The sequence below is a fragment of the Vipera ursinii genome (assembly GCF_947247035.1).
Source record: "Vipera ursinii genome assembly, chromosome: 1".
Classification (NCBI taxonomy): Eukaryota; Metazoa; Chordata; class Lepidosauria; order Squamata; family Viperidae; genus Vipera; species Vipera ursinii.
The window spans coordinates 2450991-2473537 of record NC_139512.1 but is presented as its reverse complement, the minus strand read 5'-3'; the positions used below and the strand labels follow the sequence as shown (position 1 = coordinate 2473537).

Sequence of the window (22547 nt, the reverse complement as noted above, 5' to 3'; positions counted from 1 at the left end):
CCCTCACCTTCCACCTGTTACGGGAAGGGAAGCATTCTTACTGGCCCTTCAGGAGGAAAGTCAGCTTTACCCAAGCCTCCCACTGCCCCACAGCCCTAAATTCCTATCCTGAATCTGCCTTTAAGGCAGAAATTAATTATCTGAGGTCACGTTTTGCATTTGTTCAGAAATTATCTCTGTCTAAAAAACAGAACCACTTTTGTAAAGCCAGAGTAGAGACTGTATCAAAATTAAAGGTAAGGATGGTTCATTTTAATCCTGGCGGATTCCAGAGGTGACGTGTTTTTTCAAAGCACTGTGCAAAGTCCTGTCCTGTTTCATCAGACTTTTGTGGGGATTTAATTAACCCTTTCGCATTTTGAAAAGTCTTTACGGCTCTTGTAGTTTCAGCTCCGTTTCTGGATTTGTTATGGCTGTTTTCTGCTGGTTTTGATCTGCTGTTGAACTATGGTCTATTATTGGGAGACTGTTCTGCAATTGTCATTTCAAGAAGCCCGGAAAACAGACTTTTTTTTTAAAAAAAATCATTTAATAAACCTACATGTGCCCTTTTAAAGTCTGTGTTGATGAATTTCAGTCATAGCCACTTGGGACTGAAACACCCTCCAATATATTTTAGGATGGCTAACTAATTGTTATATCTTTGCCTTGGGGTTTTAAGAGATTGGTTAAATGGCGGAGCTCATTGCAAATTGCCCTTGACTTACAACCATTCGTTTAGCAACTGTTCAAAGTTACAACAGCACTGACAAAGTGACTCACAACTGATCTTCACACTTGTGACTGTTACAGCATTACCACAGTCATATGATCAAAATTCAGGTGTTTGACAACCCGGCATATATAGTGTTTATGATGGTTACAGTGTTAGGGTTAGGGTTTGTGACCGTCCCAATGGCTTCGGGATAAGCAAAATCAATGGGGTAAACCAGATTCACTTAATGGCCATGTGATCCATTTAACATCTTGTTTAGCAACAAAAATTCTGGTCCCAATTGTGGTGGTAAGTCAGGGGTCTTCAAACTTAGCCCTTTTATGACTTGTGGACTTCAACTCCCAGAATTCCTCAGCCAGTGTGCCTGGCTGAGGAATTCTGGGAGTTGAAGTCCACAAGTCATAAAAGGGCCAAGTTTAAAGACCCCTGTTGTAAGTTGAGGAACTACCTGTATATAACCATGTGTTGAATGACTGTTCAAATTTGCAAAGGTGCTGAAAAAACGTTATGTAGGACCTGCAGTGGCACTTACAAGTAGCCTCAGCATCCACACAGTCACCTCTTTGTAATTCAGGGACCTGGCAACAGCTATATGGGAAAGCCAGCAGGGAAGATTGCAAATCATGGTCATGAGATGTCTTGCTTAATGACTGCAGTGATTCGCTTAACAGCTTCAGGGAAAACAGTCATAAAATTGGGCGCAGTTGCGTGATCCTCACTTTATAACCATACTGCTTAACGATGAATTTTCCAGTTCCTATGGTGGTCGCACGTTGAGGACTACCTGTACCTCACTTCCTAAGCCATGGTAGCGAGGGAGAAAGACCAATCAAATTCTATGGCAGGGGTCTTCAAACTTGGGAACTTTAAGACTTCTGGACTTCAACTCCCAGAATACCTCAGCCAGGCACGCAGGAAGGGCTGGCTGAGGAATTCTGGGAGTTGAAGTCCACAAGTCTTAAAGTTCCCAAGTTTGAAGACCCCTGTTCTATGGTATACCAGACTGATAGGGCTGCTCCATAGCAGTAGCAATAGCAATGCTGCCTGCCCCCCTCGCCCCCCGCCAACAATCTGGGTCCTCAGAAGGATGGAAGACTAAGTCAACCTTGAACCGGTCAGACTGGGCAGAGTTAGCCTGCAATACAGGTAGTCCTCAACTCACGACCACCAATGAACCCATTTCTCTTGCCAAGTGAAACATTTGTTAAGTGAATTTTGGCCCATTTTGCAACTTTTCTTGCCACAGTTGTTAAGCGAATCACTGCAGTTGTTAAAGTTTAGCAACATGGTTGTCAAGCGATTCTGGCTTCCCCACTGACTTTGCCTGTCAGAAGGGCGCAAAAGGTGATCACATGACCCTGGGACACTGCAACCGTCATAAATGTGAGCCAGTTGCCAAGCAGCTGAGTTTTGATCACATGACCCTGGGGATGCTGCAACGGTCGCAAGTGTGGAAAACAGTCTTAAGTCACTTTTTTTCTCCGCCATTGTAACTTTGAGCAGTCACTAAATGAACTGTTGTAAGACGAGGACTACCTGTACTGCATTCTACCCACCGTACCACCAGGACTTTTGCTATATTTACCCTGGCAAGGCTCGTAACATCTGGAGGAGTGCCATAAGCCCATTTATCCTCTGAGGTATTTGTATACATTTATCAAGGACTACCTGTAAATTCAGGAGCCTCTTTCTTAGAGCCTGCTGTAATTCATTGCAGGCTCAAAGTAGTCCAAATCCAGGAAAGAATAGGTGTGTGTACCAGCTCAGTTACCAGAATAGTTCTTTACATGACAAAGGAAAACTTGTTAGGTGCCACTAGGTGACCCTGTAAATCTCATCTTAATGGCAGGTTCAAAACAAAGTCCACAGCTACTGTGAAAACATCAGGCACCACCCTTGAGACAGTTGCATTTTTATGACCCAATAGAAACTAGATTGCTTTCTCTTTTTTTTTTTGTAGCTCAACAAATCTTGAAGAACTTTTTAAAAATTCCCACCAGACGAGGCCTCGCACCCCACCTTGCTACAGAAAATATATTACTGCTTTGTTGCAAAAGTTTTGTGAGATGGTAACTCCCCAACTTCTTGTCCTCCAGATCTGTTGGCCGTGATCCCAACCAAAAGACGCATCAGATGTAGCCCAATATATTTAAAGAGTCCCAGGTTGCATTAACCATAGAAACTGGGAATCCATTGTAATGTCAGTGGCTAAACAACTGATCGTAAGTTGAGCACTACCTTTACCATTGTTCAATGTGAGAATGCAGCTGCTAGATTCTTTAATAGGTTTGGGGATAAATGTTGTATGAACACCTGAAGATAAAACTCAACTCCCATTGCTGAAGACCGATTTGAGATGAGGTCTCCCAGTTTCAGTACAACCCATAAGAGATACACCAACTTCTTCTCATGATTGCATTGCTCACACATCCATGCTCTCTCTTAAAAACACACTTAATATGCAGCATCCACTTCCAGCAACTAAGGTAGACACATTTATGGATAATCTTTGCCAACACTCCAATCTGATCAGACTTTGAGTGGTGAATAACAAAGCACGAATAACCATCATAAGACAGGCAGCCAGAGTGGCACCAAAAGGCAATGCATTTACTTTTCAAAATTTGGCAGCCAGCCCGGCTCATCTCCCTTTTTCCCACCAGAAGAGATGCTTCCAGAGACAGCACGTTTCAAAGAGCGGGGTCTGCTGCTGGCAAAGCCTGTTATTTACCCCAAACTGCCTGCTTCTCTCAGGCAATGATCTCAACCTTAGCAACTTGAAGAGGCGTGGACTTTAACTCCCAGAATTGCTGGCTGGGGATAAAAAAAAATCCTGGCTGGGGAATTCTGGGAGTTGAAGTCCACACTTCTTCAAGCTGCCAAGGTTTAGAAACGCTGTCTTGAGAGATGAGAATCTTCAACAAGCCTTCATAAGATGTTCAGACCAGACAAGCCATTTTGGTTCTGGGAAGGCATTTGCCTGACGTAACCCAGTGCTGTGCCATATAGAGGTTTACCAAGAAGTAATCACAGAAGGGAGGTGGAATCGCACACGGTTAATTTAAGAAGGAGGTTTCTATGACTAGAGTAAGTCCTTTGATGGTATACATCTCACTAAAATGGGGCATATACGATGGTTACAAGGTGGGCCAAAACATCTGGTTATTCTTTGGAGGGACCTGTACAGCGAACAAGAAGCCACGGTGAGAGCTGAATTTAGAGAGCTAGAAAGCTTTACAATACAGCACAGAACTGCAGTAGGATGCAACTGGTCTTCAAATTTGTTTAACTTCCAGACAATATATTATATTATACGCATAGTCCTCGACTTACCACCATTTGTTTGGTGGCCATTTAAAGTTACAATGGCACTGAAAAAGGTGACTTATGAGCTGTCCTTCCATTTATAACAGTTGCAGCATCCCCATGGTCACATGATCAAAATTTGGGTGCTTGGCAACTGTCATGTATTTACAACAGTTGCGATGTCCTGGGGAGATTTGATCACCATTTCTGACCTTCCAGCCAGTTTCTGACACGCCAAGTCAATGGGGTAAGCCAAGTTTGCTTAAGAACATGATTCACGTAACAAATTCAATTACAAACTGTGGCAAAAAAAGATCGTAGAATCAGACGCGCCTCACTTAACCTTCCTTAACAACAGAATTGTGGTCATAAGTTGAGGACTACCTGTATTGGAAGCTGGTATCAAAATGCAGGCTGAAATGTTAGCAGTTTCAGATATGAAGATAACGCTACTGGTACTGTGCTAGCTAAAAGTAAAGAAAACATGAAATGAAATCTGGGTTAACACTGAATATTAAGATATAAAAGGTAATGCGAACCAAAATATTTAGTGGGCTTATTTCTTTGTTTTCAGGCAGAAGGAATAAGAATTGATAATGACAAAAATATGTTGAAGAAGCAAAGAGGAAATTAATCCTAAGGAGGAAGACAATAACAGAAGTAGGCAAGATTGTAAAAGAGAAGGATATTTTTATGTCAACAAAGGTTGTCATCAGAATAATTTAAAGCAGGGATCCTTTCAAGAGAAAGGACAGTTATAAAAGCTGGAGATCAAGAAAGAACAAAAGAAATAGAGTGGGCATCTTTGAACTATGAATCTTCAAAGTATCATTGGCACCATTGAATTGTGAGGCTGAAGAAAAGGAATGAAGAAAATTTGAACAGCAAGAAGGACAAATTAGTCAGTGCTCAGTGAAATAAAATCAAACTGTTCTCCATAAGCCCTAAGAAGCGAGGGAATGCCTAACTATTTTGGACCATAAAGTGAGTGGAAAGAATTGTAGCAGAAGATTGTTAAGTTTGGACAAATCAAAGCCAATCAGAAAAAGCATTGGCAGAAGATAGGTGGGTAGATACTATCTTTAATGGTTGAAATTGGAGGTTCCAAGAACGGAAACCTAGTCCTTCAGCTGTTATTTGAAACTACTATTACTCTTTAATACTTTAGAGAATTCTGGATGAGGAACAGCAATTTATCATTCAGTCTGGCTCCAACATGGAAAAAGAGAAAACTCAGAAAGCAGGAAGAGTCTACCTCACGGGGGTCTAGGATGGCATCAACGCCAAGGGCGCAACGTGATAGGCAGCAGGGACTGTCTTATAAAGGTGGGGGAGGCAGAGTTTCTTTCAGAATGGACAGAATAGCATCCCCCCAAAGTGGGCATGGCCTGGACAAAGAGGTGGACCATATCAGCAATGATGCAATCTAATCTAAATTTAAATTTGATCAAAATTAAATGAAGTTAGGGATATATGTGTGTGTTTGTGTGTGTGTGTGTGTATGCATATGTATATGTATGTATGTGTGTATATATATGTGTGTGTGTACACACACATGCACACACACATGTGCACACGTGCACACACACACACACACACACACACACACACATATATATGAGGGACGCGGTGGCTCAGTGGGTTAGGATGCTGAGCTTGTCGATCAGAAGGTCGGCAGTTTGGCGGGTCGAATCCCAAGTGCCGGGTAGCAGAGTGAGCGCCTGTTACTCGTCCCAGCTTCTGCCAAGCTAGCAGTTCGAAAGCACGTAAAAATGCAAGGAGAAAAATAGGGACCACTCCAGTGGGAAGGTAACAGCATTCCGTGAGCCTTTGGTGTCTTGGATCCTTGGTTTTTCGGGTTTTTCCCCGCGTAGAACTAAAAGTGTAGGCGCAACGTTTCGACGGAATCCCATCCGTCATCATCAGGCTGGTGGCTTTAGCTTCCTTCTTCTGGTTGGAAGGAAAGGAACAGTTGGAAGGAAAGGAACAGCCAGACCACGCATTGCTCCTGGAAGCAGCAGGAGGAACACTCCGGCCTGATGATGACGGATGGGATTTCGTCGAAACGTCGCCACAACTTTCTGAAGATGAAAGGAACGCGGGAAGAAACCCGAGACACTAGATCTACACATACAGACACCCGCGAGAATCTACGAAAACATATATATATATATATATATATATATATATATATATATATATATATATATATATATATATATATATATATATATATATATATATATATATATATATATATATATTAGACTGCATCATTGTTGGTATGGTCCACCTCTTTGTCCAGGCCATGCCACTTTGTGGTATGCTAATCTGTCCACTATATATATATATAGTGTTTTTTTAAAGGAAAGAATTTCAAGCAATGATCATATACAGTAGCTTTCTTAGCCACACACCCCAATCCCTTCCATAAGCATTGCTGGTTTCCTTTCACACCATTCAAACTGAAGAAAACTGAAAGCCAGTTTGGTCTAGTAGTTAAGGTAGCAGGCTAGAACGCAGAAGAATGTGAGTTCAAATCCTGATTTAGCCATGAAAGCCAGAGTTGGGTGACTTTGATCCAGTCACTCTCCCTCAGCCTAACACTCTTCACAGGGTTACTGTTGTGGGAAAAATAGGAAGAGGAAGTTGTGCTGAATGTTTGCCGTCCTGAGTTATTTGTAAAAATAAAAAAGACGGGATATAAGCAAACGAACAAACTTTGGAGGAATATGCTGATAGCCACACTTTGGTCTCCATCCTCTTACCTGCAACTTGGACCCCAGAGCTGCACAGAAGACCTGCCACGGTGGAGTGTATTTAAGGAGGGACACTCCTGAAACAGCCGGTTTGAGCTGAGGGTTGCAGAGGGCAGAAGGGGGGTGCTCTGGCCTGGCCTCGGGATAATGTTCATAAGAAAGGCTCCCATTTCTTGAATCCCACATGGTCTTGAGTGCTGCACGCAACCAGCATCGGCTGAGATTCAGAGTCAAACTGAGTAGCTGGAGGAAAAGGAAAGTGAGTCAGCATCCACCTGTCCAGGTAAACTCCCTGCCTCATGGCCACTCCTTGACAGATACTTCTTCGCATTGTCTCCTCCCCGTAAGAGAGAGAGGCTGGAAGGAGGAAACAAGAGGAGAAAAGAAACTGCAGATGAATGTGGGTCAAAAGCAATCAGGGCAAAGCAAACAATGCCTCCTTTCAGAGATGTTACATTGAACAAGGAGGAAGATTTTTCTTAACAAGGGGAGAATTGGCAGAATTGGAGGACAATCTTTTTCTCTGCCCGCAAAGGTTACCCAGGGAAACTTACCAAACTTTCTAAAACCACCTTTTAGAAAACTGAGATAAAACGGGGAATAAAACTACATCAATGTCCAAACAACCGTAATTTCTGAGTTGCATAACAAAAACTTAGAAATTGAATGAAACAACTTACATCATTGTGCATAAAAGAAACTGCAAAGGTTTCCACTGCCCAGCCGTGTCTGACTCAAGGGTGCAGTGCTCATCTCGGCTCGGTATGACATTTTCTGTGGTCATGTGGCCAGCATGGCTGTATGCCAAAGGAACACAGAAGGCGCTTACCTTCCTATTGAAGTGGTACCTATTTATCTACTTGCATTTGCTTGCTTTCAAACTGCTAGGTGGGCAGGACCTGGGGCAAGTAACGGGAACTCACCCCATTGTGTGGCACTCGGCAGTGGTGGGATTCAAATATGTGAACAACTGGTTCTCTGTGTGGATGCTGCTTCCGGAAGTCCATTCTGGGCCTGGGTGACAAAAAATCAGCTACCCGTTCTGCCGAAGTGGTGCGAACCGGCTGAATCCCACCCCAGGCTGTCAGCTTTCCAACCGACAAGTTCAGTGTCTTTTTAATCCCTGAGCGATCGTACCCCCCTCATTGAGCATAGTTAATATTAAAATATTAACTGGAAATTAAAATATTAAAAAACCTTGTAAAAACAATATTTTATAATGGAGGTATCATTATAAATGCCTAAATGTAGAGTAGTTCTAAGGTCTGAAGGAGTGAGGAGGTGGATGCTTCAATACAGCACAGTATGCCCAGCTCAGTTGCCTTCAAGGATAATCTTGATTTGGGCAGGAAGACCTCCTGAGAAGCAGTCAATGGGGAAGCCAGATTCACTTAACAACCATGTTATAACTGCAGCGATTCACTTGACCAACTGTGGCAAGAAAGGTCATAAAACAGGGCAAAATTCTCTTAACAACTGTCTTGCTTAGCAATGGAAATGTTGGATGTCAATTGTGGTCATAAGTCAAGGACTACAAGATAAGTTGAAGAGTTGCAGACATTCTGGCACTGTATCATAAAACCTAGAAACAAAAAAAGAAAAAAAAGGAATAAGAACAGATTCCAAGCACCATTCCAGTTCAAAAGGCAAAAGAATCAGTGACCAGATAGAAAAAGAACAGCCACTTCACATGAAGGCAATTCTCTGCAATTCCCTCTTTGGACTCTAGATGGTGAGCCAGGGTAAAAACACAGCCAGCCCTTTTTTCTCTTTGAAACACAAATTTGGCCTCTAGTTTCCCACATTTTTTCATGTTTTGGTGGCCTAAACTGGAACTTAGGAAAGCATATATAACATATTAGAGAGCAGCATATTATTAAATTGGTAGTCTTTTGAGTTTGAAGAAAACAAACAGCTGGGCACAGAGGTGGCTCTGCAGTCCCAGTTTGGAAGCACAGACTCAAGTGTCTTAACTATTATTATAGTTGGTTGCACAGTCAGCCACATTGTTTGCACTGGATTTGGTACTTTTGTTCACTTATGAGTCCTTCCAAGAACCTGGGATAGGCAGATATTGTTGCTGGATGATGTTAAAGGTATCATCTCAGGATGTAAGCTGTTCAAGTGAAGCTGCCGTTTGCAATTTCTGATGAGGATTTTGTCAATGTGGATTGTGTTTAAGTGGTGCTCCAGGTGTTTTGGGATTGCACCTATAACTATTATTATTGGCTTTGACTCCCTTTGACTGCCTGGGCAAATCCCTGCCATTTTATTTACCATATTTTTCAGAAGATGCTTGCCTTTGCCTTCCTTTTTTCCCAGGGCTAAGAGAGAGTGGCTGGCCTAAGATCACCCCAAGGTGCCTAAGGCAGAACTAGAACTCATCACCTCCCACTTTCTAACCTGCTCTCTTTAATAAATAGACTAAAATGAAACCTCCAGTGTTTCTTTCATATGTGTGCCTTATATTTTGGAGTCTGCTCTTTGGGGGTGGGGAGCGATGTGTGTGCTGACCTTGTCAGTTCGTACTGGACAGTCAGATATAACCCAGCTAACAGCAGTTGGACACTCTTTTGGATGTCCACAGGAGTCACACAAAAAAGGGGCAGGACTTTGTTGATAAGATTGAGGCCTTCATCTTAACTTTTTTGACCGCTGTAAGGACACCTCAGCTTCAGAAGAATGTCCATGCCTTCTATAAGTTCCTAATTAAAGTGACTGGAACTTCAGTATTAACAGGCAGTCTACCTCAGATGACGCAGCTTGAGGATCAAAATAAAAGAAGCCCCCTGCTTTTCACAGTTTCATCATTATAGCTAAATGGAACTTTACTATCCAGAGGCAGTCTACCTCAGATGCAAACAAATAAGGAAATCAGTTATGGTAAATAGTTCTTACAAAATGTAGACTGGAAAGCTGAAATAGCAAAAAAAATTAGAGGCATGGAATAACGGGGGGGGGGGGGGGGCGGGGAGGGGAGAGAAAAGAAAAGGCAACTAAACCTACATTATGCCCACATTGTTCACACTCCTCTTCCTCCTTTTGCTGAATTTTAGCTTGATTTTTATATTAATTCCAGAGATCTGGAAATTAAATCTGGAAGATCATTCCTGCTAGGGCAGTGATGGTGAACCCTTTAGAGACTGAGTGCCCAAACTGCAACCCAAAACCCACTTATGTATCGTTGGGTGCCCGGTGGGGGTGGCCCATTGAGTGGGGGTGGCCAATTGGGTGGGCATGGCCCTTTGGGTGGGCGTGGCTGCAGTGGTAACGGCAGACTGGGTGGGATTAAAAAGTTCAATCAGTCAATTCCAACTTTGCGAGATCTTTTTTTTTCCCCTGTGAGAAGTTGAAATTGATTGACTGATAGAACCTTTTTTATTTTTTGCACACGGTGGCAGAGGCCTAAAGCGAAAAGGTTTTATAAAACCCAGCTGAAGGCCTAGGACTGGGGATATGGTGTGCGTGCCCACAGAGAGGCCTCTGGGTGCCACCTGTGGCACGCGTGCCATAAGTTCTCCACCACAGTGCTAGGGACTCTCTGTAAACATCTTTAAAAGCAGCACCTCCCATATTTCTCTACAGAGCAAAAGAATATTTGGGGACAAAGGCCAGAAAGAAGAGAGTGTCCTAGAAAACAAAGTGGAATGGAGGATCTGACATTGCTGCTCAGGAAACCAAAGTCCACATTGTTAAAAGGCAACTTTCTGAAGGGAAGTATAATTGTTGCCTCTCTACATAGGGAAAGTGAAAAAGTACTGGAAAGCCCCAAAGATCCACCATCCAGTCAGAGCTGAAGAATGTCTTGGATGAGAAGTGAAACGTCTTCGAAGAAAAACAAAGGAAGTCCAGTTGCCTCTTGAAAAAAAAAGCACCTTTGGGACAACCATGAGCTGGATGACTGAGAACCTCCATATACACATGACAATCTTTAAGTCAATTTAAATTTCTCTGTTGTTAATGGATTTTGTAAAGTCGCGTGCTTCACATAGAGACGGACACAGAGCTGGGGTAGAGATGAGTTTATTCTGAACAGAACGAACTGGGGAAACAGGGAAGCCTGGCGTCTATTTGTACCTACCCAGGTGGATGGCATCCAATCAGTTCAAACCTGGGCTTCCTGCCAGTGCAGGTGACAATGGGTGTAGATCCTGGCTTCCCACCAGGCTGACCATGCCTGGGGCTGTCAACAGCTTAAGTCATTAGGCTTATCCTGAGTGAGCAGTCATCGCCCGGAGCTGTCCAGCCCCTCTGCTGATCTGCACCATCAGCCTCCTGCTGTGCTGTCATTTGTGTATGCTGGGAGGCATACACTGCAGATTTTTGTGTCATTACCCAAAGGAAAAATACCCACTTTTATCAAGTTTTGGATAATTTACCTACATTTGGGAAGCACTGCTGTAGTTACTGATGGCTGCACATTTTCCTGGCCTGGACCTGCTCCCTCTGGGGTTCATTGTTTGCAGAGGGAACATCTTTCCCAGCTCTTCTGAGCTTGGCTGTTTTCTTGCAGACATTTCATTGCCAAACTAGAACTAGTTTGCGCTAGGAGTGATGTTACCTAGATGGGTAATGAAACATCGGCAAGAAAACAGCTCAGAGAACACCAAGGGCCACCAAAATTCAACCCTGAGCCTTAAATATCCTCTTCTATTTTCTCACCGCTCCTGGGACTCTCTCATAAAGTAATGGCAGGTATAATGGTATGTGGGAATGACCTTCAGAGACAGGAGGAAGACCCACAGTGTGGACCACGGTCTGATAAACATAATTGGAGTCTGAAAGGCAAGAGGTGGTAAAAGCATTTCTGAAGGGAACTTCCCATGTTTTCAGGAAAAGAAAAGCGAGGGATGAGACAGTACTTTCAGACTTGCAAGATTTTGTGATAATTACTTCACCAAAAATAAAAATAAAAAAATAGAGCTAGAATTCCTGGCTGTGCTTCTTGTCCAGACTACCTCACAAGGCTATCATCAATCTTATAAGTCACAAAATGTTCCTCCTGCCCTCACTTTTACTCTCCTCAAAATTAGGAAGAGTCCCTTCGTTGACGCTTTCCTTACTCTTCAAATTTTGTTTATCAAGGCTGCGTCTCCTGTCTCCCAAGATTACACCATGGATTCCTAGATCTGGAACCCCAGATACCTCTTGATCCTTAGCCCTTCCCACTGGACTCGGTGAGATTTGGCCTGTGAGTTTTGGAAGATCAGCTGGGTGATCCCCAGTTTTTCAAAGATCTGCAGGAAACCAGGATGGAGTCTCAGCTTTAGTCTGCAGCAGCAAATCTGCTAGAGGCAATGTGTTTCCAGAAGGGTAAACAAAGGAAGGGGAGGATGGGTCGCTGACCGGGCAGAATGCCGGCTCTGGAATGTTGCTGACCAGAAGCCTTTGATGGAGGAATGCTCTCCTGCCATTAACAAAACAGAGATTCAGCGAGAAAAGGAATATTCTTGATTGGATCAAAATGACTCTCTTTAGCCTGCACTCTAGTCCACTTTGATGCTTCCTAAACAAGCAAGCCCTGAAGGCAACCACTTTTTTGTTGTATCCCTGTTGTATCATTTGAGGTAGACTGCCTCTTAATATTGAAGTGCTATTTAGCTATGCAAGTAGTCATCGACTTACAATCTTCACTTAGTGACTGTTCACAGTTACAATGGTATTGGAAAAAAAGACTTAGGACAATTTTCACATTTATGACTGCTGCAGAAACCGTGAGTTCAGGTCCCTCAGCCATGAAAGCCAGCTGTCTCTCAACCCAACCTACCTCACAGGGTTGTTGTTGTGGGGCAAATAGGAGTAAGGTGTGTTGTATAAGATAGATAGATAGATAGATAGATAGATAGATAGATAGATAGATAGATAGATAGATAGATAGATAGATAGATAGATAGATAGATAGATAGATAGATAGATATAGATGAATTTTAACTAATAGAATTGGGATTTCGAGGTTAGGTTTTCCCAACCTGATCCCCTAATCCATTCTTCACTAACCTGATGACCTCCAAATACGTTGGAGTACAAGTTCAGTACAACTCTGAGGGAGATGGGGGGTTCAAAATGTGAAATATAAATATATATTGTTATATTTATAAATATTAATATAAATCTCCATGTTGCTTTGAGAGGGGAAATGCTGGACCATCCCCCCTGATCGTTATATTTTGGAAAGCTCTTCTGCCATTTCCTCCCCCAATTTTAAAATAGACTCAAGTTTTCTCGCATGAAAAGTATGTTTCTCAGCTGTGGCATAATTGTGTTTTGTTAACTGGGGTTTAGTGTATTATATGAACTCAGCTTACAAGTGTAGTATTTTTTCCTAATACAATATTGTCCCCAGCATCTGAAATTTAGAGGTAGACTGCCCTGTCTCATTGACAGGCATATAATGATAATAAATAATAAATTACAGCTGATGGAGAGAAAGGTTCTGCTAGAGTGTGCAACTTTTCTAAAATAATAAAAAAGAGAGGCACAAGACACAGGAACAAATAGAGAAAAAATTGTCCCGACAGCATTGTATTTGTAGTAGTGGTCACTCAGATGTCTTTCATCAGTGTTTCTCAACCTTGTCAACTTTAAGATATGTGGACTTCAACTTCCAGAATCCCCCAGCCAGCTTGATAGCTCACAAAATGCAGAGAAATGGCTGCTTCAGCTGCTCTGCAAAATGCAAATCAGACTGTCTCTGTGGGGGTGGGAGGTGGCAGTTTCTCTATGAAAACTGCTGGATACACACCACCAATTCCCTCATTTTTTTTTCTTTAAAACACATCCTGAGGAAGTGAATTCTATCAGTTAACACCATCTCTGGATGAAATAGCACTTCCTCTTCTCCACTCTGCCTCTTCTGTCAAACTGACTTCTTTCTATAACTCCCCAAGTTTGAAACCTACCTCCCACCAATCCTCTAACAAGGTCCAGAACTGCCAGGCAGCCAGATCCTGCACCTGGCTGGGATTTCTGGGAATTGTAGTTCCACTCTTTTTAAGGGCAGCAGAATGGGGAAGGCTGGTCTGTTCCTGAAGGAGAGGAGAAAAAAAATACTTTTCAATCAACTCCCCTCTTCATAATTTCAAACACCTTTAGGACTACAGGTAGTCCTCAACTTATGTCTGGTTACTCAGCAACCATCTGAATGTACCCTGATAAGAGACTTATGACCCAGATTTGAAGTTCTATATCTGAAGCCCCTTGGGAGAAGCTATTAGGCATTCAGCAACCAGCCTGTATTTATGGTTGTTTGCAGCACTCCATAGTCATGTAACTGTGATTTACGATGTTTTCTGGAAACTGGTGTTTATTTCCAGTTTTCAGCCCAAAACGCCAGGTAGTGACCAATGGGTTCACTTAATGACCATCGTGTTAGCTTAACACAGGTAGTCCGTGACTTACAACCACAATTGAACCCAAAATTTCTGTTGCTGAGCAAGAAAGTTAAGTGAATTTTGCCCTATTTTATGACCTTTTTATTTTTGCTACAGGTTTGCTACTGGATCACCACAATTGTTAATTTAATCGCAGGTTATTAAGTGACTCTGACTTCCCCATTGCCTTTGCTTGTCAGAAGGTCGCAAAAGATGATCACATGATCCCGGGACACTGCAACTGTCATAAATCTGAGTCAGTGGCCAAGCATCCAAATTTGGATCATGTGACCATGGGGATACTGTTGAAAACGGTCATAACTCACATTTTTCAATGCCGTTGTCATTTTGAATGGTCACTAAATGTACTGTTGTAATTCAAGGACCTGTAACCATGGCAAAAAAAACCAACCACCATAAAACCAATCACGGTCACGTGATGATGGCTTTACAACTATCATGAATAAAATGGCTATTGGAAATCAGTGGGATGGGCCTCTAGCAGTACTGGGTGTGATTCCCCACAGGGTGTAAAATCTGTCGCCCTTGATGCTGGAATCAAGGTCAGGGGGGAGGTTGAGTTGATCAGGTGTATCCGAGTCACAAAAATCAGGTTGGCTGCTGGAACCACACAGTTCATGCCCCACTACTTTTTTATGTAAGGTAGGTGGACAATGACCAAGCCAGAAATCTTTTAAGGATGACACACGTCTCTCGAAACTCTTTCCCAAGAAAGAATGCTTGTCATCGTCACATGTTAAAAAATATTTATTTGCCCTTATTTCCATGTTTGGATTACCTGTTTCGCTTAGTACTGATGCTGAGTTTTTTAGAATTGGTCTGCTCTACTGCTCATCTCTGTACAATGTGATATTTATCATTCTTATCATACGCAACTTCTGCAGATTTTTCCAAGGACAGTCTAGGCATCATTCTCACTATTTTTTTAAAAAAGAAAACAAGAGGAAAGGAACACCTCCAAACATTTTTGTTCCAGATGATTCACGCTTTTTATTTGCTCTGTTCCAGTATATTACAAACAAACAACAGAGACGTGTGCATGTGTGTGTGGCAGGGTGTATTTAAGGTAGATCTTCAAACAGTTGGCAATGATGTTTGGAAAGCTTGGGAGAAAGGGGGAAGTGCACTTTTGCGAGCCAAAGAATATGGAAGGAATTAAGTGGAGAACTAGGCACACAAAGGATATCATCACCATGTCATACACATTAGATGAGACAGAGACTGGGTGGTGGGGGAGAAAAAGTGTGCAAGGGGTTTACTGCACCAGCACCAGAATCTCTGAAGCAGCACCTGATAGCCTCTTCATTCCTTGGTTCTCCTTCAATCCCCTTGACAGATCTTCTCAGCTTCAGAGAAATCCAGGTAGGAGTGTTCGCTGCTGTTCAATCAACCCAGATGAAGATCCTGGTTGAGTAGAGAAGAAAACAAGACATCGCCGATGGAGATTGGTTGCTGGAAATGTTGATGTTGAGGGCCTTCCCAACAGCCCAAAGAACAGTTCGAGATTTCTAGAGCTTTTGAAGACTGCCCCTTGTCCATTATAGAGAAGACTCCCAATTGATGTCTCCACAAAGTGCCAAAAAATATACAAATCGTGGGTGGGGTCTCTTGGCTTGTGAGCTGACCATTGACAAAATTATGGGTTGGTTCGTAAGCTGCAAGTTTTCAGAAGCCCATTGAACAGATGATCAGGTGACACACCTGGAGAACAAAAGATCTATGAAGGACCAGTTTCCAAATCACAAACTACAACAATGGACTGTTGATTTCAGAGTCAAAAAATAATGGCAGCTTGAGCAGAAAGTCTGGAGACACACAGTCTTTCCTTGGCTTGGAAGTCATGGGGTTCACCTCTTCTAGCTTTCCATGTCTAATAGGGAAATTTGGCAAAGAGGCATCCATGGACTTCTCTTCCCCTGGAAGAATGGATTCATAGTATAGACCCACCAAATTTGAAGGGATTCCCAGAAACTCTTGGACGGGGATTTCCTCCACTCCACCATACAATTTTTGATCTCTCATTTTTAAACACCCTCTTTCGCCACCCATACATTATATTTATTATGCAGGATAATTCAGTTATTGTAACAGAATAATGCGTGATAACTTTTTAAGCACAACCAGCCTCGCCCAACCACAGAGACTGGTTGAATCCAGCGTAAATCCCAAGGAATTCCTTTACAATTAAATTAATATGATCATGCCCCCTCATTATAACTAGCAATGGGATTTTTTTTTGAGTGTTTTAATATTTTCCCCTCGGTCTCCATCCCCAATCTCTCACGCATTTGGAAATGCAAAGGTAATTTTTCAGCCAGAGAGAGAGAGGAAATTAAAAATAGTAATAAACTAAGGCATAGTCCAAATGTGAATTATTGTCTGGCACTGATTGAATGCAAATGACCAAGCTCTAATGCAATGATTCTCAACCTTGATAACTTTTAAATTGCATGGACTTCAACACCCAGAATTCCCCATCCAGCATGCTGGCTGAGGAATTCTGGGAGTTGAAGTTCCATGCATCTTAAAAGTTGTCAAGGTTGAGAAATACTGTTCTAAATAACATAGCAGAAACAGCTCAGCCCCATCTCTATTTTTTATTCCCCACATTATGTTGAACCCCAGCTATGCAAGTGAGAATCCATACAAGTGTTGAGAAAGTTCATCTAAATTAGTGCTGAGATTTCTGCACCAGCCCCAGTTCTGTGATTTGCCCTCAGAGGATAAACCCAGATCACATTCTTAGATGCTGATCATCTCAATGCTGGAGTGCTAAATTTCTTCTCCATCTCTAAGGATTAGCTGCAGGTGGACTACATAATGGTCAAACCATGGAATCTTGCCCCCTCCTCTTTTAAGATCGCATTCAACTCTTCATCAAGGTTTGCAAATTTAGACATTTTTAAAGAAGGTGAATTTGAAGAAGACCCATTGTTCAACAGGACAGCCTATGCTTTGAATGTCAAAACTTCTAGATTAAATTGGCTGCTTTGTTTTAGGGCTACTGCTATCCTGAGTAGCCAACCCCGATCACAATGAACAAATAATCTGAATTAGGAAGGGTTTACATCTCATTGTTAAGGCAAAAGGTTCAAGTTTGATCCTTGCCTAAAATTTCTGGTGAAAGAGGTAACAGGGCATCTCTGCATGGCTTTTTCCAATAAGCCTGCTGCTTTGCTAGTTACAGGAAAATAAGGAATCAGAAAATGGAAGGAGAAAAGTAACAGGATGATGTCCTTCAGAAAAATATGATTGTCAAGCCAAGCAGAAATGTGCAAAAGAAGCTCACCCAGTGACTACTGTCTTAAAACTTTGCACGGATGCATTTTATGAATACAGATGGAAGAAGTTGCTTCAATGATATCGCTATGGAAAACTCTTCTTCCAGGTTCTTTTGGTCAATGGAAGGAAACGTCCTCAAAATGGCTTACTTCAACTTGGAACCCTAACATTGCAACTATAGTATCAGATTCTATTTGACCAGCTTCTCTGTCACAAATCTCAAACTTTGGGGAGATGGAATAGGGAATACACTCCAAAATCCTAAAATACTGATCTGTAGGATTGTAGTGTTTGGGGATGAAAAAACCCTGCAAGGCCTCATTGGCAACACCCTTATGTGCACAGGGGGTCTTCCCTACCATATAACTGTTTCTTCACTGCTTCTCCATCAGATCCAAAGACTTGTTAAGGTCTGCTCCTAGCAGTTGTGTGGGTTCATTGAGAAGCTGGAAACCCTGATACAACGTTTGGAAGATACAATATTTTGGGAAACTGATGCAATGGTTTGTTCAGAGCTTGGGAAAGATTCAGGTGATGCTTTCAAAACAATTATCTACACACTTGACTTATCTGAAAGGAGAAGAACTAAATACCAGATCACAAAAAATAAATGAGAAAGTCTCAGTCCAAAGAAACAGAAAGATAAATTTGGAACTGGTTGAGATTGCTAGAGCTTTATCTTTCATCTTTTCAGCAAATCATGTTTAAAAGGATCAGTGGGGATCTTGCTTTCAGCCGAATTTAAGGGGAACGGATGTTTCTTGATTCCATCCCCGAGCCACACTCCATATTTTCTAAGATCATCCATCTTAGAGCTTTGAGTCACATTCTTGAAAAGAAAGTTGTGCTGATAATCTAAAAATGAGTAGAACAACAGGAAGTATAGTTATGAAACTGCTCTGCGGATGCCCCACAGACAAGTTGACCAGCACGAAGCTGGGGCCTAAGCTGGGGAATAGCTTAGAAAGCAGGGCCAATCCATGGGTCTTAGTTAAGCAAAAGAGAAATTAAGATGCCCTATTAACTAAGTATATCATGGCCAGAAGGATGATTAGCCTGGAGATATTTTATATATCTATATATATAGCCTCTGATTTCAAATATATGGGATAAATCTTCCACAATCTGGAATCTCCAGACATATCATGATACTACATTTCCCAGAATTCTAGGTTGACACATTTATGCCAAGTGGGAGCCCCAGAAGCTGTGGTCTCCATACAACTGGGGACTGCAAATTCAGAGAAGGTTTGCCCCAGCCAAACCCAAATATACTTATGTTATTTGTCTTGGTAGCTGAGGTGGATCCGTTTAATTTGGCACTTCAGGTTGTAACATCTCAGGAATGGAAGCAGAGACAGGCTCTAGTTTCTTTAGGGGATGAGATAGTCAGCACCTTTTGAACCTGAAACACCTCTTCTCCAAAAATTCCAATCACCACCAGTTAAAAGAAATGCTTGGGAAGCAGCCTTGAACTGAAGAACCTTTTAAAGGATGTAAATAAAAAATGGGAAAGGCCCAGATAAAAATAAGGAGGAGGGAGGGGAAGTTGTTAAATATTGAATAGTGCCAAGGGCACTTTGTCCCTTAAAAGACTTGAGGAGGAAGCAGAGAGAAGGAAGTATTTTCAGAACAATGCCCACCCACCCCCCAATCGATATCAGAGATCTTGATGCAGCTTATCAGGAACCATGGTGCCAGTTGGCTAGCACCAATTGTATCTCTTCTACAGTTTCACTATTATTCACTTTGTGCCAATGGCTGAGAATTTCTCCTTTTTACCTCTAAATAATTTCCCATCCTGGGTCTTTGCTTACTGTTGGTTTTAAATGCATTTTGCCTCTTCCTTCTGGGAAACCTGTGACACTCCCATTCCTCCCCCAACAGTCTTTCATTGGACTGTTCTTCTATCTCTACCTTGTCCGGTGCTGAGCACCTGACAGTCCAGCTGAGTTCTCTGTTCCACTGACCGAATCCATCTTATCTTTTCCCAATCTAGATGCCCTTCAGATGTGTTAGATGACAGTTCCCATCATCTGTAGCCAAATGGTCCAATGTGTAAGTCCTAGGTTGGGGAAGACTGGTCTAACAGCCACAAAATATACATATAGTGTCAGTAATTCTTATCACCAGCTGGGACTCTGAATCATAAAGTCTACTCAGACATCAACCATAGCCGTAGAATCCTACAGTCCAGAGTAGTCGTTACCGTGGCATTTGGGAAAAAGAAAAAAAGAAAACGTACAAAATCAGCCCAGTTTTTCTTTTTCAGAGCTTTAAAGTTCAATCATTACAACCTTGTCAAAGCTCCTGCAAACAACAGGATGGGAAGGCCAATAAATTCTTGAGAAGATGTTATGGAATTATTTTGGAGGTTCAAGACCAATTTCTGTGGTGCACAAAAAATGAGTTGACCTATTTTTAAAACTTGTGAAAAACTTGGTTTGCTTGATTGTTTTCTGATCTTAACATTCCCATTGTAGAAGATTTTTGTTATCAGTATTCTTAAGGAACTTGGTAAATACGATGTGAAGGACTTTGGGAGATATCAAAGATATTTGCATTTCAAAAGATTCAGAAATTTCAAGAGGAAGCCAAGAATGGTGAGTCTCCTTTCTTGATCAATTCATTTTCTCTTTCAAACATTTCAGAAAATGGAAACAGGGCTGAACTGTGGGGAAGCATTCACTTTTTTCCCATTTCTAATCGAAAGGCCTCCAGGTCTATTCAACCATTACAATTTAAAATGCCCAAATAAGAAAGAAAAGGGACTGCAGTGACCGATCACTTCCATCATTAAATTTTGGGTTTGTTCCTTTATGAAACAATGAATAAAAGTGTTAATGGAGGCAGGAAAAAAAAAAACAACCAGACTGGCAGCTTGGTGTCAATGTTGGCTATTTTACACGATTTCACCAGCACTGCACTTATATCCCCCCAGTCACTTGAAAATAAGGGGGAAAAACATCCTTGGGGGATGCAAATAGCACATTTTGTTAAGTAAAAATAGCAACACTTTGAACTCAAGACTTTTGTAGAATTGAGAAGATAACTGGGGAGGCGGAGTCAAGGTGTCCAGGTGAAAATGATGGGAAAAGGCAGTCCTGATTGGCTGTACAGTTGAGGGAAGGGCTTGGCAAGGGCCTCTTACATAACCGAGCAGCATTTACAACGCTGTTTCTTCACGTCAAGATCCTGGTCTGCTTCTTTGGGGTCCGTGTCATTGGCCGATGGCTGTGCTCCAACTTGGTTCTCCTCCTTCTGAGGTTCCATCGCGCTGCCATTAGGTGGGGCGTGATCTGCTGTGTAGTCTGGCGGCGGCTTATTCTCAGCATCTTCTATCACCACCAGCTCGGCCTTGATTTGCTCTCCTTCGAGCCCCAGCACCTTTTTGGTTTCATTTTCATCTTCCACATTCTGGTAGCCCATGAAGATCATGGTGACAGGTTGTTCTTTGCTAGGCTCTGGGCCTTCGCCCCCAAGCTTTGGACTCTCCATTGGTTTAGCCTGCACACCTGTGATTTCCTTCCGGGGGGTGACCTTCTGACTTGAGAGATTGCTTTGGGCTTCTTTGGCAGCCTTCTCAGAGACTTCACTCAGGGTAACTTCATCGGCCTTATGGATGAGCTCATCCACTTCGGATGAGCTGAGCTGGTGGACACCATTCTCAATGGCCCCATCTTCGGTACGGACTGCATGGACCACTGCAAGAGAAGATGAGAGAAGATACACAATGAAGGCAATGAGAAGCGTGACCAGACCTTCACTGCTGCTTTCAAAAATGGCTTATGGGCAGATATCCTTGTTTCTTGTGGTAGAATGTAATCTACTGTCTCAGGAGGAAAGGACAGACTCTTCCCAGAGAGCAGAGACAACATAGCTTCAAGTCTTTAAAGAGGAGGGTGAAGGTGAATCCCCACCTAGCAATTCACAGAATACATCTTGTATGCAGGTAATTGATAAATCCGGCAAGATTAATGTCAAGCCCAAAGGACCAAGAACGATACAAGGAGTGAGTTCAGAGCACTTTCCTTATCGTTGTTCACCTATAGACAGAAATCTTGCTAGGCTAAATCAATTACAGGTAGTCCTCGACTTATGACAATTGAGCCCCACATTTCTGTTGTTAAGCGAAACATTTGTTAAGTGAACCTGCTCCATGTTACAACCTTTCTCGCCGCAGTTCCTAAGTGAATCACTGCAGTTGCTAAGTTAGGAACTCGGTTGTTAAATGAATCTGGCTTACCCATTGACTTTGCTTGTCAGAAGGTCGCAAAAGGGGATCGCGTAACCCGGGGACACTGCAACCTTCATAAATATGAGTCAGTTGCCAAGCGTCTGAATTTTGTTCATGTGACCATGGGGATGCTGCAATGGTCGTAAGGGTGAAAAATGGTAGTAAGTCATTTTTTTTAGTGAAGTGGTAACTTTGAACGGTCACTAAATGAACTGTTGTAAGTCGAGGACTACCTGCACCTACATAACTATTACCCTGTGAACTGCTAGAGGGTGTCTACGGAGATTATCAGTCATCCAGGTCATGGTTGTCCCAAAGGTTCTTTTTCACGAGGCAGCTGGGCTTTCTTTGTTTTCCTTTGAAGACGTTTGGCTTCTCATCCAAGAAGCTTCCCCACCATCCCGTCAGAACTGAAGAAGCTTCTTGAATGAGAAGTGACACGCCTTCAAAGGAAAACAAGAAAGTCCTTGTGAAAAAGCACCTTTGGGACCGCCTTCAGCCTCTTGTTGCATGCCATAGATTCTACGCTACGTTGTCTCTTTGCTCTCTGGGAAAGGGCCCTTCCTTCCTGCAACTCTGGACTACATTCTACTACATTCCTACTCCCAAAGGTGTTTTTCAAAAGGCAACTAGACTTTTTTGTCCTCCAGGGAAGGAAAAACGGGGGGGGGGGGAGAGTCCAGTTGCCTTTTGAAAAACACCTTTGGGCCAACTATGATTTGAATGACTGAGAATCTCCATAGATACATTTCTGCTCCTCAAGAGACGCTGAAGTGGCACTAGAGATCCAAAAATGACAAGAATTTCTCCTTTAAAGCAGAATAGATTTGTTTATTTTGGAGGGGTTTGATCAATCT

General features: G+C 42.4%; 2 protein-coding genes across 3 annotated transcripts in view; one reads left to right on the top strand and one right to left on the bottom strand.

Moving 5' to 3' along the window:
• LOC310632727 (uncharacterized protein) overlaps positions 1-22547 on the top strand; it is a 474991-nt gene that overhangs the window by 335997 nt on the left and 116447 nt on the right. The window lies entirely within an intron of this gene.
• The window catches only part of PALM (paralemmin), an 89232-nt gene continuing 81827 nt past the window's right edge, over positions 15143-22547 (bottom strand). For both annotated transcript variants that reach the window (XM_083349942.1, XM_083349943.1), the window contains one exon: positions 15143-21157. In XM_083349942.1, the coding sequence (XP_083206068.1) occupies positions 20601-21157 (557 nt within the window). In that variant the 3' untranslated portion in view covers positions 15143-20600. The remainder of the gene's footprint in view (positions 21158-22547) is intronic.